This window comes from Hermetia illucens, chromosome 4 (assembly GCF_905115235.1).
Source record: "Hermetia illucens chromosome 4, iHerIll2.2.curated.20191125, whole genome shotgun sequence".
Lineage (NCBI taxonomy): Eukaryota > Metazoa > Arthropoda > Insecta > Diptera > Stratiomyidae > Hermetia > Hermetia illucens.
This window is the reverse complement of record NC_051852.1, coordinates 107437257-107454930: the sequence shown is the minus strand read 5'-3', so window position 1 is coordinate 107454930 and position 17674 is coordinate 107437257. Positions and strand designations below refer to the sequence as shown.

The 17674-nt window shown below is 38.3% G+C and overlaps 1 protein-coding gene across 2 annotated transcripts; it reads left to right on the top strand.

Moving 5' to 3' along the window:
• Positions 1-1494: 1494 nt before the first annotated feature.
• Positions 1495-17517, top strand: LOC119656271 (eukaryotic translation initiation factor 5A). Of its 2 annotated transcripts, XM_038062694.1 has the most exons (4): positions 1495-1650; positions 9993-10302; positions 10421-10622; positions 16065-17517. In XM_038062694.1, exons 2-4 carry the CDS (start codon positions 10094-10096, stop codon positions 16134-16136), a joined length of 483 nt encoding a protein of 160 aa, XP_037918622.1. In that variant the 5' UTR covers positions 1495-1650; positions 9993-10093; the 3' UTR covers positions 16137-17517. The 2 variants fall into 2 exon arrangements, with proteins under 2 accessions (XP_037918622.1, XP_037918623.1); XM_038062695.1 differs by lacking the exon at positions 1495-1650 and having other exon boundaries at positions 9949-10302.
• The last annotated feature ends 157 nt before the right edge of the window (positions 17518-17674 follow it).

The following is a 17674-nucleotide window of genomic DNA, read 5'->3' as shown; positions in this document are numbered from 1 at the left end:
CATATGGGTTGTTGCGCCAACGATTATTATTATTATTATTAAAATGGTCAATAGTTTGACCGTTTGGTGGTGGGCGGATCATTTAATTCGTGTGGGTAAGGATGATACAACCCGGAAAGTCCACAAGGGCAATATCTATAGTAGAAAAAGAAGATGAGGCAGACGCTGCTTCAAATGGAGCAATAGTTTAGGCTAGGTCGCCAGACAGCTTTTAGGAATTCGAGTTGGCGAACCTCGGCACAAAACCGGGATGTCTGATCTTCTTATTAGGGCGAACCTAGGCCTGATATCGATTGTTGCGCCATCGGTGATGATGGTGACCCCAATGAAACAAGTACTATCACATTCAGCAAGAGCAACCTGCTGAGAACTGATCGATTTAAATTTCTGGGTTCATTGATGTCAGCTAATGGTGAACTGTGTTATGAAATTGCTTTGCGCATCAGCGCAACTTGGATAAAGTCGCGTTCTTTGTGACCGACGCATCAACGAACAATTTAAATCCAAAATTTTCCGCAATGTCATCTGCCCTGTCTCCATCTATGGTTCTGACTGCTGGCCGACTATAAAGGACAATGTACGGTGCTTCCCGGTAATGGAGGTAAAAGATGTTAGATGGGACAAGTGACATAATACGCCACGACCATATTTGAAAAGAAGATATCCGCGGTCGATATGGGGTTACACCCATCGTGGTAAAATAACGATAATTCACTTGCCAAGATTGTTGTGAACCTCGAAGCCAATAGGAAATGGCCAAGAGGCCGGCGAGATGGTTGATTTGAGAGTCTCGCGGCTCCATCCAGATTAGGCCCACAGTATGTCTAGTGGGCAATACTCACACTAAATGGACCGGGCTTACGAATCGATTGGAAAATCGTGTCCGTACACATTATAGACCCTCAACATATAAGAACATCTTCATGTGGTTTAGTGTTTATGATGAGTGCGAATAATGTTGTGGATACTACTTGTGATCGAGCCAAATGGCGCAACCGATCAAGACGAGCCGACCCCGCCACTAACAGCCAGAAACGGATTGAAATTGCTCAAAAATTGTGCATAATAGAAAAAAACTAATTCAATAATGAATTATTGGAAATGTTTTTATAATTTTATTTTGGTTTGATCTGTGTTTATTTTCATTATTTAAATATGTATATTTTGCAAATACAACAAGCTATATTTTGTCGTTGACGTCGGTGTCGCTCTTAATGTTGCTTTAACACGTTTGTTACGCCGTGTCGCACCAGCCACCTTTAGATCGCGGCTGCGTTCTTTCATTCTTTGTTAATTTTGTCAAAATTCAGCTAACGCAATTATCCATAACTGTTACAAACATATTACAAAATAGAATCTGACAAAAAATATTGTTTGATTGTAAGACTCCATCTTTTTTATTTTAGTAATTTCAAATAAAGAATCATCCACTGAACAGTAACTGAACTAAGAACGAAGATATCCGCTGCCAACAAATATCATCATCGACACCATTCAAAACCACACATCACGTCAATACGTCGCGCCGCCGCCGGAAGTCGATGTCGCTCTAGGAATCGCCGTCGTGAATCTGAACGAGGGAATACACAACGAAACTTTTACACAAGCGCCTTTGCGATCTTCTGGTTACGACAACCATTTTAATCACATGTGAGTAGAGTCGACTCCAGTAAATTTCCTCGAAAATTCCGTGAAAAAGTCGTGTTTTCCCTAATAAATTGCCCCCAAAACAGTGGCAGACCGCGAAGTGACTAAATCCGCGTCGTTTTCATTAGAATTGCGAGTGTACGTAGTCGGTAAATTGGCGAGTTTCTGACTAGCGTGTTAAGAATTTGGCAATTTGGTCGCTATCGGCCGACGGGAAGTATTTAACAGGGAAGAGTACGGACGGTGGCCGGTCGGGGTTAGTGTGTTTATCAGCGTGCCTGGTTCCTTGTTGAGGTTTGTGTCCTGCGTGCCGCAGTTGAGTTTTCCACGTTTTTCCGGCCGTCGCCTGACGCGTCCGTCTGAAAGCGAGTTTTCCGCCTGGCCGCAACGTTGGAAAACATTCCCGATAAGGTGAACGGCGGGTCTGCGGTGCGGTCCAGTGCAGACCGCCCTCCAAGCGCCGAAATCTCGTTTTCCGGGGCCGCTATCGTCAGGCGAGATAGTCTCGCGAGGAATGCGAAAACGTGCAAAATGACTTTTGTTTATGGGCGCAGCCGTTCGACAATCGACCGGTCCCGGAACATTGGGATTGACAGTGACATATAGCACAATGGGGCGGCGTTGGCAGCATTTCGGGAATTCATGGCCGAAGCTAACAAAAAAGGAAGAGAATCTCGGCCGGCGAGACGCGAAAAGAAAGTGCGGCCGCAACGTTGACGACACGTTTTTGGGCTCTTTCGCTGTCGCCACACCGACAGCCGACGCCAATGCTGAGACGGTGTGCGGGTTTATTTTGCGCGCCTCGCGTGCAGACGTGGTCGGGACTTGGTGTATTGGTTTCGTTGGCTTACGACTGAGATGTGTGCGTGCGGGTGAGGGAACTGGGCACACGAGAGGCGGCGAAAGGCCGCGTGTCTTTTTCAAATTCCTTCAAAAAGCCGAGATGGGACTTGCAAAAATTCCGATGCCGTCAGATCTACTTTCCCAATTTTCTATTCTTGGGTGAAATTTCGAAAATGACCGGAATTGAGGCAGAGGTGTGAGCCGTGAGGCCAAGGCGAAAGATTATCATTGGCGAATAAAACTCTTGGTAAACGTTTGCCGTCATCGCATCATCACCGTCGTCCGGTTTCGTCAATTTTCCCAATGAAATGCTGAGCAGTGATCGCAACCGCCACGACCTTAGGCGCTGACGAAAAGTTACCTTGAACTTTGCGTGATGGTGGAGAAATTCAGGCCCAGTTTCTTAGGGAGGAAGTCTGCCCCGCAATGATGCATGTGCGAAGTGCATCCGGTGAAGCTGCAGCTCTGATCGCATTGCAAATACTCGCTCTTCAAGTTTACCAGCCTCGTGAAGAATTTTTCTGCTGATGAGTCATTTTTGCTAGGGACGCGAGGAAAACGTGACAGAGTTTTATGCCGGTTTCAGATATTGAGGCAGTGCTTGATTTATTGAGTAATAACGGACGAGCATAGAATGCGGGGTGGTTATCGATTGCCCAGATAACTGCACAGGATCTGCATTACGGCAAACTAACGAGGTTGCATGCATCACCCACTTGTCTCGTCGCCTTGATATTGTTGAATTTTGGCTTTAATTTCAATTGTATTAACAATTGTTCTAAACCTTTCATCCCTGGCTTGCGTCCTTTCTTTCGTGTTTTCTTATTTTTCCGAGTTCGCTCCATGGTCCTGCTAAAATTTGCCTCGCGTCTTTGTTAACCATCATTTTAGCAAACAAATCACAATGAATGGATTAAGGGGACCAAGTGTTAATCTAAGCAAATTGAGTCAGAAACCAGAGTTATTTATCTCCTTAAATTTCTTCTATTTTATTATATTGATCTCTCTAACTGGTCGCCCGTAGTGGCAATAGTTGATCTAGTCGACTAGCATTGGATTTTCACTTATACGGCACTGAGGATGATTCAACCCTGGTACTTCAGTGGAATGCGGGACACAAAGCCCCAATTAATTATAACCTCCTTTCAAGGATAGTTTTTTCCTATTCAAGTTTGCATTACATGCTCGTGTATAAGGGCCTTCTCTTACTCAGATGAAGTTGTCGGACCCATTGTGGAGAACTCGTAACATCCACGCTAATGGTAATCCAGTAGCTAAGATTGGCCGGTCAAATAGCAATTATTGCTAGCGTGTGCATTTTATGCGCATAGCGAATTCCAGATTGAGTTTCTTGGTTTCTTCTTCATGTAGAAAGTAGATTTTTCGAAGCTCGTACATCTTGTTTATTTCGTGGAGAATATAGTATCTGCATCGTTTCTTGCTTCAGTTTCGATCACCTCAGGGTGAGCTCAATCACTAATGAAATCTGAATAAAGCCCAGGCTGGTATAAATTTGCCTTCTACAGGGAGCCGTTCTGTATACTACTTTTACGTTGCTGAATGAAGTGCTCTAACACTCTTCAAAGGGGCTCTAGTGATGGTGGCCGGTTGTAGGTTAGTGGCACAATCCATCGAGAATATAATTCGCAGTCATGTTGTGTTCTGCGAATTATATAAAGGAGCACTTACCATCTGCGAGCCGCTTCGGTCACGCTGTTGCCAGGGCGAGGCAGCGTCTGACGATTTGCCTCTGCCCTGGTAAGAAACCGTAAAGTCGTCATCGTCTGATTTTTTTTAAAGTGGGAACTAGAATTCATGAGAGTCCTTCGGCTTCTAGAGAAGGTGTAAGGTCTAATACCCCTAGCAGGCAATATTAAACTACAACCACTCTCTCTCGAGACGCCAAATTTCTTTGATTTCCAGTGTCAATGACTCATTGTTCACTGTCTTCTCCTCGTATTTCCGTCCAATGTTACTATTATAGCGATAGCAACATCAATAATATATCGTCTCGTCAACTAACAGCACGTCAAGCTTGTTATGTAGTACATGACGATCAGTTAAAACACCGGTAAACCGGACATTATCCTGTGATTAGCCCATGATTGTATGTCAGGTTTTGATAAATAACCTTACAATGTTTTGCTTGTCCGTGTATTGTATGGGCGCCGTAACAGTGCAGCCACATCCTGCGCTGCTCGTTATGAGCTTTTTATAGGCCCAGGTGGCGACCACACCGTCCTAAATGATACCCATAAATCGCTGTCTCAGGAAAGAGCTCCCCCGTACACAATAACCTGTTCGATAAATGGCAATCAGGGGCAATTCAACAGTTTATTGTACAGTGCCTTGGTCGTCCATTCATCGATCCGCTCTTGGTCTGACTTTACCCCACTCATAGGATTGAAAGATCTATTCTTCCAAGTTAAGCCTGCTCCTTGTTGTAGAAATAAGCACGTATCAAGTCGGATTGTCGGTGATGATGTACTGCAATAACAACCATATCCGTATTCGCCACTGGACGTGTTTCAAATCGGTCTTCGTCCACTGCAATGTTCTGAATGCATATGGAAATGAACGGATAGCAAATAGATTCAGTGTGCTTACATTATTCTTGCCCAAGAGATGCGATTTCTGCACTAGTTTCACACGTCACCAACTTGAGCATTAGTTGCTTGCTGAATTCTGAGTATTTGTACAACTGAAGAGATTTCTTTAGCATCTAATTACCTGCCCTACAACTACCAAGTCGATAATAAGTTTCAATCCTTTGATCCGACACGGCAGTCCTTCTGCTGATCCTGTTGTTGGTCTTGAGGCGCCTGTTAATGATGGACGTTATGAATTCGTAGGGGGTTGGTAAGGAAATAATCTGCCTTGTGTCTGCTAGATCAAGCACCATGTCCTCTTTTTGAAGTCTTCTGACCGTCTAACCTGACAACTGCAATTGCATCACAATACACAAGTGACTGCAGTTGTAGTAGCGATATATCAGCACATAGTCGGGAGGCAATCCACTATTGATTTGAGATAGAATTCTCGGAATGCTGGAGATGCATTGGAATATCTGGTCATGTAAATGATTCATATCCGAAAATTCTATACACGCTTTTTCGAATTCGCCCTGAACCTCAGCGGAGATTTCACCGAACGGTGTAGAAGTGTGCTTCGGCGAATACAGAAACTGTTGCTCGCAGTGCGGCGTGGTTTTGTTGATACCACATCCTCTCTTGGTTATCAACTTCCATGGTGATCTCAAGTCGACAAAAGGGATGAGGGTCGGGATTGTGCCGCTGCGACTAATATAGTCTGCAACAGGGGGCGGTAAAATGTTGCACTTGTCCCCGCCCTTGTTATTTCGCAGTAGGAGCGGATGATAAAGAGGTATATGTCCTCAATCCACTCGCATCAGCTGCCTACACGAACCTGGAACCATTCTGGAGACATTGACGTTTCTAAAATTAAACCTTATCAAAAGGACCTCCATTTCTTCGAACCATTTTCAAAAAACTTTAGATGTGAAGGCCGCTCAATTTATTTTCAAATTTTGGTAGTTTAATGTGAATTCATCTCGCCCTGAAATATCGGTATACACATGCGTTTAATACCAGGATATCTTCGTCATTAATGCTCCCGTTCTTGAAATACTACAGGTTGGCGCAAGAGTCTGTTCCGTTTTCTAAAACTACGAATTTCTTAGATAATATGCGGAACTACTACCTATTTTCGAATTTGGGATTACTAACGACATTCTGCTTTAGTCTAGATTGCAATAGGAGTTAAGTTAGGAGAATTGCCAAACAAGTCTGTCTAAACGTTAGCGGTTTAGACATTCTCAAAGTTCCACCATATGCATCAAATTCGCTACCTCCCTCTCAAAGAATTGATGGTGATTATTCAGGTATTGTGCGAAGTTTGTGAGGTTATTTTCTGTGGTACATATTTTCTTAAAGTTGCACTATTTTTTTCGTTGGGTTCTTATGGATTTTCAATGTTTTAAAAGTGCTACAGTTGTTGCTGCAATTCAATTTTGAATTTCAGTCCAACATAATTAATTTGCTACATCGATAGAATGCAGAAATTTAATCTCTCTTTTGATTTTTTCGATGGGGACCTTGCTACAGATTGCAGCTCGTTTCAATGTGCTTTTGATAACATTTTATCTTATTGACGTTTTTCGTGGATTGATAGTCTGTTTTATCACCAAAATTTATAAAAGCAACAAGAAAAAGCGCCAACATTAGCATCTTATCATGTGCTGCTGATAGAAAAGCGAAAAAAGTTGAGCTATAATTGTGACCCGCCTGCTTAATATATTTATATGAACATTTCATGGCCATCATTCATGTTAAATTGGAAAAATTCGCACTGGTCGTTTCAAAATGAGGGCATGTCCTCGAAAGTTTTTTTGTTGATTGTTGATTTTTTCACAAGTTTTTTTGACATTCTCCTTATTCTGGAACTTCTTCTCTCTTGGTTCTGGGACTTCTTTCCTCCTTGTTCTGGGACTTCTTCTCTCCTAATTTCTCCTGACTGTCAAATGCACTGGAGAAAGGAGCATGTTTCTCTCGCGATATCTGCAAGTGCAGAGAATAAAATGGACCGCGTCTACTCCTTGCGGATATTGGCTTATTTAATTCGTCAAATATGTAGGAAGGATAGCAGTTCCCCCACTATGCAAACTCTTTGAGATTCCCTAAAAATTGTTTACTTAGTGTCCGCGGTCTGGATGGCATTCTATAGGCCAGTGGATTATTAAGACCCAAATCTAGGAATGGCCGGACCAATGTCTTATAGAGTACGGGCTTTGACCTTCAAAAACACTATAACCCCAGCAAATGCAAAGCATGGTCTTAAAGCTTTAAATATTCATTTTGGCCTTCGATGTAGAAGCAAAGTCGAAAGGCCCGATATTTTCGGTTCTTCTAGTTATCGCAATAAATCAGCCTTCGCTCCAAGTTTCAATGCCACGCAGAAATTTGCTATTCAACATCTCGGTTTCAGCGTATACGACATGTAAATTGTTTGCTTTTGAGTCATTCTTGCTGTGAGTTTATCACTTGCACAGCATTAAGTGTGATGGTAATGAAACTGAAGCACAGTCTCATTGAAGACTGTCTAGATGTGTTTTACTCCACTAAGGAGTCAACAGGAATCACTATGAATCATTCTCATGGCTTCTAGATGTTTTTAAATAATTTGCTGAGTCACTCCCAAAGAACGGACCTTTTCTTCTTTGGGATGAGTCTAGTCCAAGTAATACTTCCGATTCGTCATTTGCGACAATCTTAATGCCTCCACTACTTTGCTAGTCTTGAACGTAAAAATCTCCGTGTTTTAAGCATTGAAAGTAATCCTGATCCGTTCTTTCACAAATAGCGGCCTCAATGGGAGCATTCGATGAGCTCTAGTCACAGATTTGATATTGAAGCAGAAAATTAAAACCATAAATTTGGCTTCTCAGTGAATTTTTAAAAAGTGTTGCATACCAAACAGTAAATTCTTACTTTTGTGAGTCGATGATTTGCTTTTAACTGAAGTCGTAATGGATTTGAAGGAGAGATTAATCTCCTTGATTAGGACATAAATTGTATCTACTATCCTTCGTAATTCTAGGAGAATATTTGGATTTTATTCAATTAAAGAATAGTTAGCTCTATATTTGGGGGAGAACTCTATAAAGAATAGTGGGATCAACATCATGGAGATAAATGCTAAATTCTACACTCAGTTCGTTTTATTTAGCTTGTTTTATGAGATGAAATGCATTTAAAAGCTGTGGGTGTTAGGTTGATGGGGACCGATTATAAGATACGGTTCAAATTAGCATAGGCTTGTGCAAGGCGCTGGGAGTATTTGCCTCTTTGATTCAAATTATGGCAAGTGATCTCAAAGGTCAAAAAGATCGGAAGAATAGACTATTTCAAAGGAGTTCTGTATCTCTTCTTCAGTTAAATCCTTGGCAGCAAAAGAAAATCAGACTCAGTGGTCGAGAGTTTCTCCACACTCTTTAGTGACTAGAAAAGGAATGAAAGCAAAGAATATTTGCGTCGCCTTTCCATTAAAGGTGTCAAGTTGGAAAGTGTCCGTTTTACTTACCAAATGGACTAGTAGTATTAAAACATCTAAAAAGTCAGACTCGACGAAAGCTTAATCTTTCTTGGTATCTTTTTTGCAAGTACATAAGGGACTAAGATATTTCAAGAAGTTCCGAATATTAGTAAAAAGTATATTATCCTTCAAAATGCAATACAATTGCAATCTTCACTTGTTCTCGCTGTTTCTCTTTGTGTTGAATTATTTCGTCACTTTTTCAAGAGTTACTTCTCGGTTTGCATATTTTAAAATTTACAAAGTGGTCCTTTTAACAATTCATATAAATTATTTTTCGATTTACTGACAAGATATGTATCCTCGGCGCTTTTGGTTGAGGTATTATTCTATCTCTTAAAACTTTTTTCTTTGCCGTAATCCATTGTTTCTGCTATAAAATGCATACACCTATGTCCTTTATTCCTTGAGAATTTAGGAACGATTTCTGGCCTCAATAACTATCTCCACTGCCACTTGTTACAAAAAAAAGAGGTTTACAAACTTCAAGATATATGGGTCCTAGCAAAAGTATCCTATAACTTTTTTTATTATTATTCGAGAATAATAAATAATTTCAGATATGGTCAAAAAAATCCCATTTAAGCATTAATTAATTAATTTTCTTAGCAGCTTCTAGCTTTGTTTACCTAATGGTATCACGAAAATGCATACCTCAGCTGGAATCTCTTGATTCCGTGAAATATTTGGTTGAAATTTGTAGTACATTGAAAAGAAATTTGAGTCTTCTCCTACCTGCAGTTCTGAAAATTTTGATTTTCTTGAATCAAAACTTGGGAAATTTGAATTTGTTTCCAATATTCTAAGGATCCTATTTCATAGAATTAGATTTTACTTCATTTCCTTGTCCACCAGAAATCCTTTACCTGCTTTGTGAAATTGATTTGTGTGACATTTCTTGTATCTGGAACTAGTTCTGAGAATTAAATAGATATTGAATTATAAAAAGGACCCGTAGATATCCACATTACTTTAGTTTTTAAATTGAGATCGACGCTGCAACAAGTGCACTCACTTTATTTTAGTAATCTACTGGTGTTTATAGTGGTTAGTATTTCCTTATTTTCGTTACTTCGATTAGATTCAATAAGCGCTTTTCTAAAAGAGTGAAGTTCTTTGTTAGAATAAAAATATTCTTTACTCTTAATAGTATGACGTGATATTTTATTTCCTGTGTCTCCAAAATAAAAGATTTTAACAATGTTAATATTACTCCATACTGGATGTGAATGAATAAATCAACCGTCGGTGATCATAACTACTCGCAATTTACTACGTACACACCGCAAAAGACGCGAAGGAAAAACACGACTTTTCCATTCTAAAAAACTCTTCAACTAATTTTTCATCAACATCAAAAACTTATTTCCATCTAATCTTTTATATTATAGATAAACCACCCCCAAATCATATTTGGTTTGTTTGGCATTCTGTGCAAGAACAGAAAAGACCCGTTCGTCGTCTAAACTAACAAAACAATCCAACAGCAACAATGGCAGATATGGATGATACACATTTCGAAACTGGAGATTCCGGTGCTTCAGCAACCTTCCCAATGCAATGTTCAGCATTGCGTAAGAACGGTTTCGTAATGCTTAAGGGACGCCCATGCAAAATTGTTGAAATGTCAACATCTAAGACTGGCAAGCACGGTCATGCCAAAGTTCACATGGTTGGAATCGATATTTTCACCGGTAAAAAGTGAGTTCAAAACACCACAAGTGTTAATAAGTAGTTAAATTGAAATTATGTGTAAAATAGAATTTAATATATGATATGTAGTGGCGCTAATTAAACATTTTCCTCTCCTCATCTAAAGGTATGAAGATATTTGCCCATCCACTCACAATATGGATGTACCACATGTTAAGCGCGAAGATTATCAATTAACTGATATTAGCGATGACAATTACTTGACCTTGATGAGTGATGGTGGCGATCTTCGTGAAGATCTCAAGGTTCCAGAAGGTGAATTGGGCGCTCAAATTCGTTCTGAATTCGAATCTGGCAAAGAATTATTGGTGAGTTTATTTTTTACGTTTCCTTTTATCATCGCTGAAAAGCTGAGCTAGTCTCGTGTAAAACACGTTCGCTATCTTCAACTTATAATTGTGGAATGTAGATAGCGTATGGAACTTATCTAAGTCAACAAAAAAAAAACATTTGGATTTTATATAAACGAAAGTAACAATACCAAATCAATTCTATGTTGGGTAGACAAGTTCCAGACTCTAGAAATTTTTAACAATTGTCAAACTATATTTATGTAAAGCTCAATTCTATACCTAAACATTTGAATTAGTCATTCGAAATGGCAACAAACGCCAACCTAATAAATCAATTTGGTATGTAGGCGAGGCTGGTTCAGATTACCTCATTCAGTTATTCATAAAAGCTCGTAAAGCTTATCAAACAATGTTGAAAATATTTTATCCATTTATTTGGTTGGCATTTATAAAGATCATTATGTTGATATTATACTTTCATCCACTTGGTTTCATTAGGAACAAGAAGCGTGACAACAAATGCGCTAAATTACTTCAATGAAAAAAACGAATGCTTAAAGTAGAAATTCGGTATGGTCAGTTATACACGTCCTCTGCTTAGGAATAACAGCACCAAACCATATGAGAGCCTAAGCTTAGCTGTTCCGAAATAAAACCTTGGCACTTGCGTATATAGATATAGGCTTATGTCAAATATTAACCTGTCGCTTTCAATACACTGCTTCATCCTCAATTGATTAAGACTTAATGGACCTGAATTCACGCCAAGGTTTTTACACCCAGAGTCATAGTCCGAGAGGCTAAAGAGTTCAAATTCCTAGAAGCAGATACTTTTTCTGGAATTTCCTTGAAAAAACTCATTTTAATGATTCTTTTTCTCAAACACCTGTTCGTGATACCTGAAATAAATCCAACATTCCACGAAAAATGTTAAATAGTAAAATCAGAGTAAGGCACATTCGAGGGCATACCCAAATTCCGTGCTATACATTTTTGGAAGTAATTTACTTTAGTTTCAAAGTCGGATTTCAAAAATTAAGCAAAGAATCTGCCTCTGGGTAGGTAATTGGTCATTATTCTTCCGGGAACAATTCCTCATAAGCCATTCATAATTGACTTAAGTCCAGGTTTGAGTTTAAGGATGTTTTGGAGGCGTATATAATACTTTTTCCATTGTAGGGATTCATGCCAGCTAAGTTCTCTCTTTTATTGATTACAATTCAATTCATTACGAAGGCTTGTAGTTCATGGATGAACTCACGTTTCCTTGTCTTCAATTTTGATCATGGTTGATATTTTTCTCCTACATTTGTTAATGAATTATTCGCGAAAAAATGTAAGGAACGCAATTTCATATTGTATCTGGGTCAATAACACATCGGACATGGTTGTAACCATGATTGACCCATATGCGCTTATAATTTGAGCATTTGTGATTGTAGAAGAAAATAAGACTTGCATCAATGGCCTCAATCACAATAATAACAAATGATGAGACCTAATTTATTTTTGTATTTAAAATGACCTGTGGCAAATTGGAGTATGGAGTTGTGTTTTAAATTCTTACTAAATTGAATCCAAGTCTACTCCAAATGGTGTCTTTTTATTAAGGGCAAAACTCAATTTTTCCTCCATTAATTACTCTAAATACTTTTGGCTCTTGCAAAATTTACGCTGGTTCTTTCGAATCACAATCTCCCACAAAGTAGTTCCAAATTACTTCAACTAGATCTACTTCAGGATTCTAGTTAATTACTCTAGAGCTTGATCTTGGGAGAAATACTTTAGTTGCCTGCAATAGACTTTATGATCATGATTGAATTGGGTATTTCTTTATTTATTTACTTAGCTACAATAGTTCAGTTCCCACTTGAGGCAATAAGGGTCCATGGGGCTTTACGTAGATACTTGCCATGTATGCATAAATCTGCAGTCGGCATGAATTGATTTTTTAGCCTCAATCAGAGGCAGAACGTGGATACCACAAAGGTACTGGTTTATACTGATTTCAGGATTAGCATGTGAAACCTATTTAAGATCTTCGCCACAATTAAGGGGAGTGAACTTTGTCTGGTAAAGCAGTTCGCCAATAGACTGATGACAAATAATTACACTGAAAGCATAACCTCATAAACTTCCTGAGAGTATGAGGTCTCGGAGGCCTATCTCAGTTCCATTGTTTCAATTAAAATCCGGTGAGGCTTCATGGCAAAAGTAATCTCAAATGAATTGCTCTCTGCGAAATGCTGGGAATCAAAGTTTGGCAATGAGAAATTATATTTAACTTCAATGTCTTGTCAAGAGGAAATCCTCTCACACGTAGTCCCAAGCTAGAATTTTGTTGGAAACGCAACTGATGTACTACACAATTATCTAGATATTTAGTTTCATCTTGTTTTGCTCCACCTGAGCATCACTAGTCCTGGCTTAGTTTTGACATCTGTTCGAAAAGATCGGAGTACGAGGGAGCCGAAAGTGATCATTTATTTCACGGACCCATTCTCAGAAACTACGCAACAGAAAGATCTGAAAAAAAAGTTCTAATGGGACAGCTGTCCACTCAAATATTTTTATATAAAAAATACACCTGAAGCGTCCAGCTTCCGGTTTCCCGACTTATTTTAACAGTAATTGAACTGACAAGATTATATTGAGCACCGTGCGCAGAAGACCGTTTAGAATTAGATTATCCAGACCACTTGCTAAAATTTGGATGGAATAAAATCAGAATTCTCCATGGGATAAAATAAGAGGGCGGGGCTCTATTATTCTTCCTATTGTTTCTGGGTCCTGCTGTCAGTGCAAGGGTCCAGGGGTTCACTATCATTCCCAAAATCATCACCGAAGGAAGGATGTTTAACAGTTGTTTGAACGCGGGAAGGGTGGCGCTTTTCTCTTGATAGTCGTCGAGCGAAAAAACTGGCCTATCAATACTTTTCATTCAAGTTTTACCTTTTCCTAATCAGCTGTCATATGAATGCTTTGTACTGCTTTGTGAAATTCAAAAGGTTCTTTGGCATTTGGCCTTCTTTTGGGACGATATGGCTTTAGATATGTTTCAGTATATCAAAGATTCAATGTTTGAATAGCCAAAAAGACAACACTAGTCTCCCGTTTGCTTTACCATTTTCCAAAAATTTCCACGAAGCGGTCTATTATCTGCTGAATTTTGCATTTGCCCTTACAGTTCAACCATATATAGACACTGTACTCACAGTTATCCCTTCTTATGGGGCAATTTTTGGATAATTATGCCGTTTACCACTAATAAGAGTTAGAATAGTTTCTTTTGCTGCTGAAATACCAGCTTTTCTACACATATAAATTACACGTTTTTATTTCAACTTGAAGAGAACGCCCGTTTTTTCAAGTTTTGTATAGTTATGCAAGCTATGAGTCCCCGTGTACCGCCTCTGTTTGGCTATTGAAATGTCTCTTTTATGTTAAGCCCTTTTAACCTTATGTAGGGTGTCGACTAACTATTGAGCATCTTTCGCTCTGTGTTCCTCGAGATAATATGTAAATTGTTACCCCTATGTCGATTTCGGATCCGTTATTACATTTCCGACAGGTAGTTTTTCCCAACTGGGTTATTGCGTCTACGCCAAGCCTTAACCTGTATGTACAGTTTGTTGCAAAAATAATGACAATCGAGTATAAGTTTTGGTAAAGCAACCTTTAAGTTGCAGTTTCGGAGACTCTTATCATTGCTAATTTTTTAACTGATTGTAAATTTAAACGCGGCGATTGCATTAGTAAAGTCATTTCCTTCTAAAGTTCTATTCATACTTACCAGCACGTTGCATAGTAGACATAGCACAGACGAAAGTATTCACATTTACTAAGCGGTAACCTTTACGCAGCGCGTGCCAAATATATTGTCGAATCATGCCGATACTGGAACGTACAGTCATTCGCAGACACAACGAAAGTATTCATTCAGACACTTAGCGTTTACAGCAGACGGCGTATCCAGCACAGCAAAAATATTCTTTTCGACAATTCTCGACACAAAACCTTCAGCTGTCAGTGAGATTTGAACTTTCATTCAGACACGAAGCCATTAAAAGAAAGTAGTTAAGAGCTGAACGGAAAAGTAAAACAGGAAAAACTCAAATCAGGAATGAAGAACTAGTGCAATTGACGCTTCGAAATTAGTTGAACATTTCGACGAATAAATGGTTGGAGACCCTTTTGAATGGATGATCCAATAGCGTTGCTTTGCTAGATTTATATTTTAAGACTTTCTGTGTCAATTTTTTTCCTTAAGCTTTTAGAGTTTGTAAAATATCTCAGTTCTTCATAGTTTTGACTTTCTAAACTCGTTCTGCTCATCTCGTCATATATTCGACTTGTACGTTCCTCTGGACGGTAGCTTCATCGTATCAGCAAGCAACCTGATTTCACTGTGAACTTTATCGGCCGGGTAAGCTTGCTGATATGTCACACAGTAGGAAGATGTTCTTCGCATATGCAGGTTGACAACATTACCAATTTTTCTGGGGATACTTCTTGCTGCTAACATGTTCCAAATATTTTTTGTTGAGGATACTAGGAGTCCTGAGTGCGCACCCACTTAGTGACGGACGGAACCATTTGGGAAGCAACTTACTCCTTCTTTTGTAGTTCATGGACTCCTCTTTTTTGAGTTAAAGTTTGCAAAAAAGCAAAAACAAGCAAAAGCAAAGGTGAGGCATCGTCTGATGAGTTGCCTCTGCCCTGGACGGAATCATGGTCCAAATACTTAGCAATTAAGCAGTGTCCGACAGAGACGATGCATTGGATTAGAATTAGACTGGTTACTCAATAACTATTCATAGACTTCAGAGATCTGTGCATTATCGATTGTATTTTTGACTTTGTTCGAAAAGTTGGCTGGTAGCGTTTCCATGTAGAGTGCTTAGCTTCGGTATGGCTTTGTCAGAGTTTGTGTGATTATTAAATGGTGGTCACTGCCTACTTCTGCACTTTATTCCTTACATTAAGCAAGTCCTTGCTTGCATACTATAATTATTCATGCGAAGACGATTTACTTGGTTTTCAACTTGGTTATTTACGTTTGTAGAAACAAATCTCTTCTATCTTGTTTTGTGTAGTAACCAGACGTTCATAGTTTCTTATACTCGTTTCTGGTGCAATTCCGTTCCTTTCTCAAGGTTATTTGTTGGCTCCGACTATGTTGTTATAAAAGCTTAAAGACCTGAAGAAGGGAGTAAGTAACATCGAAACAGCTGCGAGTTTTCATTATTCGTCCATTAGGATTACGATTTTCACCTTTTATCTAGGACATAGAAATTTTGCTTCCTGTCTATACTACCGTGGATTTCTGGCGCAGAGCTTTGTACAACTGAAGTTTAACAAGATTTTCAATTTCTCTTAATTAAGATAGAAGTTGTCATTTTAGTCATAATTGTCCTAAAGTCTCAATTTAATTTCCTTTTTTTCTTCTCTTTTCAGTGTACTGTTTTAAAATCCTGTGGTGAGGAATGTGTCATTGCAATTAAGACCAATACAGCTCTTGACAAATAAAATCTAGCACATCATACCTCGTCCCGTTGCTTATTGTTTATTAATAATTATATATTTAAATATATTGATTAAAGAAGAAGAAGAAAATAATGCAAGATATGGAAAGAAGGTGAGAAGGGGGAGAAATCATGATCCGACGACCTTAGATGCTGGATCACATACACAATCTAGATGGGATCATGATGGACAACAACAGCAACAGCAGAACAACAAGCAAAATTTTATTACTGCAAACAAGACATAATGCATATATAGAGGATTTAAGAACAGATTTATAAAAAATTCTTCTGCCAAGAACATTTCACTTTAAAACCAAGAACGAAACAACCAATAAAATTACTCTAAAAAACAAACGCAACCATATTACTTATAGGTGGAAAATATTATAATTAATATAAAAATAAAAGCGGAACATAACTCGACATCTAGCAAATGAAAAGCAAAGCAACCTGGATATGATATATAAATAACGTGGACATACAGGAGTCACGCAGTAAACACATTTTTTTGTTTTTTTTTTACAAGTTTTTTAATATCTTACTTTATAAGTAACCTCTTTTTTATTGAATGAACTGAGCCTTACCTATATTACGTCTGCATTATGTTTTTCTGGCATTTAAATTTATACACGAAAAGTAAATATTCGAAATTATATTCTTTATAGAAAATTAGAAATTCATTTAATTTCTAAGTGTATGAAAATTAGCTACAGTAACTGAAATTTCAGAGTAACGTCATAACTAAGAACCGACTGTTCAAATAAAAATCCATAGTAAAGCCCATTCTTAAGCTCTCAATTTTCCATTGTCCGACGAAACTTTGAGCACGTGGTATGAGTGTGCAGCCCGGGGGTGGTTTTTTCTTTAAAACAAATTTCTCTTTTTTTCCTTTTCGTTTACATACTCGAAAGAATATAAAAATTTAATGAAATACCAGCAGTCACAGTAAGAGCAAAACGAAAACATCAAAACAACATAGCATACACATAAAACAACGTGTACATGTACTAGAGAAAAAATTAATAAATGGTAACTATATATAAAACAAACTATAAATTCTTTGCTAAATAAATAACGTATAAAAACAAGAAAACCAAGAATAAATCGTAAAAAAATTAAATAAATTATAAAAGAGCCAAGGCGTAATGAGAAAAAAAACAAATAATTGAAATAGCAATTCAATGCGATTCAAATAGGCGAAAGTGAATAAAATAAAATAAAAGAACATATAAAATATGCAACAAGCGAAGAAGTAGGGGAGAAGGAGGAGGCAGACAGTAGGACGGCGTTAAAGAGAGAGAGAAATCGAAACTGATGAGAATTTTGAGATGAATGAATGTAAAAGGAAAGAAAAAATATACACAAACACAAAAAACCTAAAATAATTTTTAATACATTTAATTTTTTTCGAAAAAAGAAAGTAAGAGTTTGTGTTTTTCTTTTCGAATTTTATATGTTGTTGAGACGAGTTGAGCCAGAGAAATGTGAAGGTATCAATAGTAAATATTCTACAGAGTTTCCAACGCAACGTCATAATCT

What these genes read in the sequence shown, in the direction of transcription:
- LOC119656271 (XM_038062694.1), top strand. Translation starts at nt 10,094, where the DNA reads ATGGCAGATATGGATGATACACATTTCGAAACTGGAGATTCCGGTGCT. An exon ending in GATATTTTCACCGGTAAAAA is followed by an intron (nt 10,303 to 10,420) that starts GTGAGTTCAAAA and finishes CCTCATCTAAAG; the next exon opens with GTATGAAGATATTTGCCCAT. An exon ending in AATCTGGCAAAGAATTATTG is followed by an intron (nt 10,623 to 16,064) that starts GTGAGTTTATTT and finishes TTCTCTTTTCAG; the next exon opens with TGTACTGTTTTAAAATCCTG.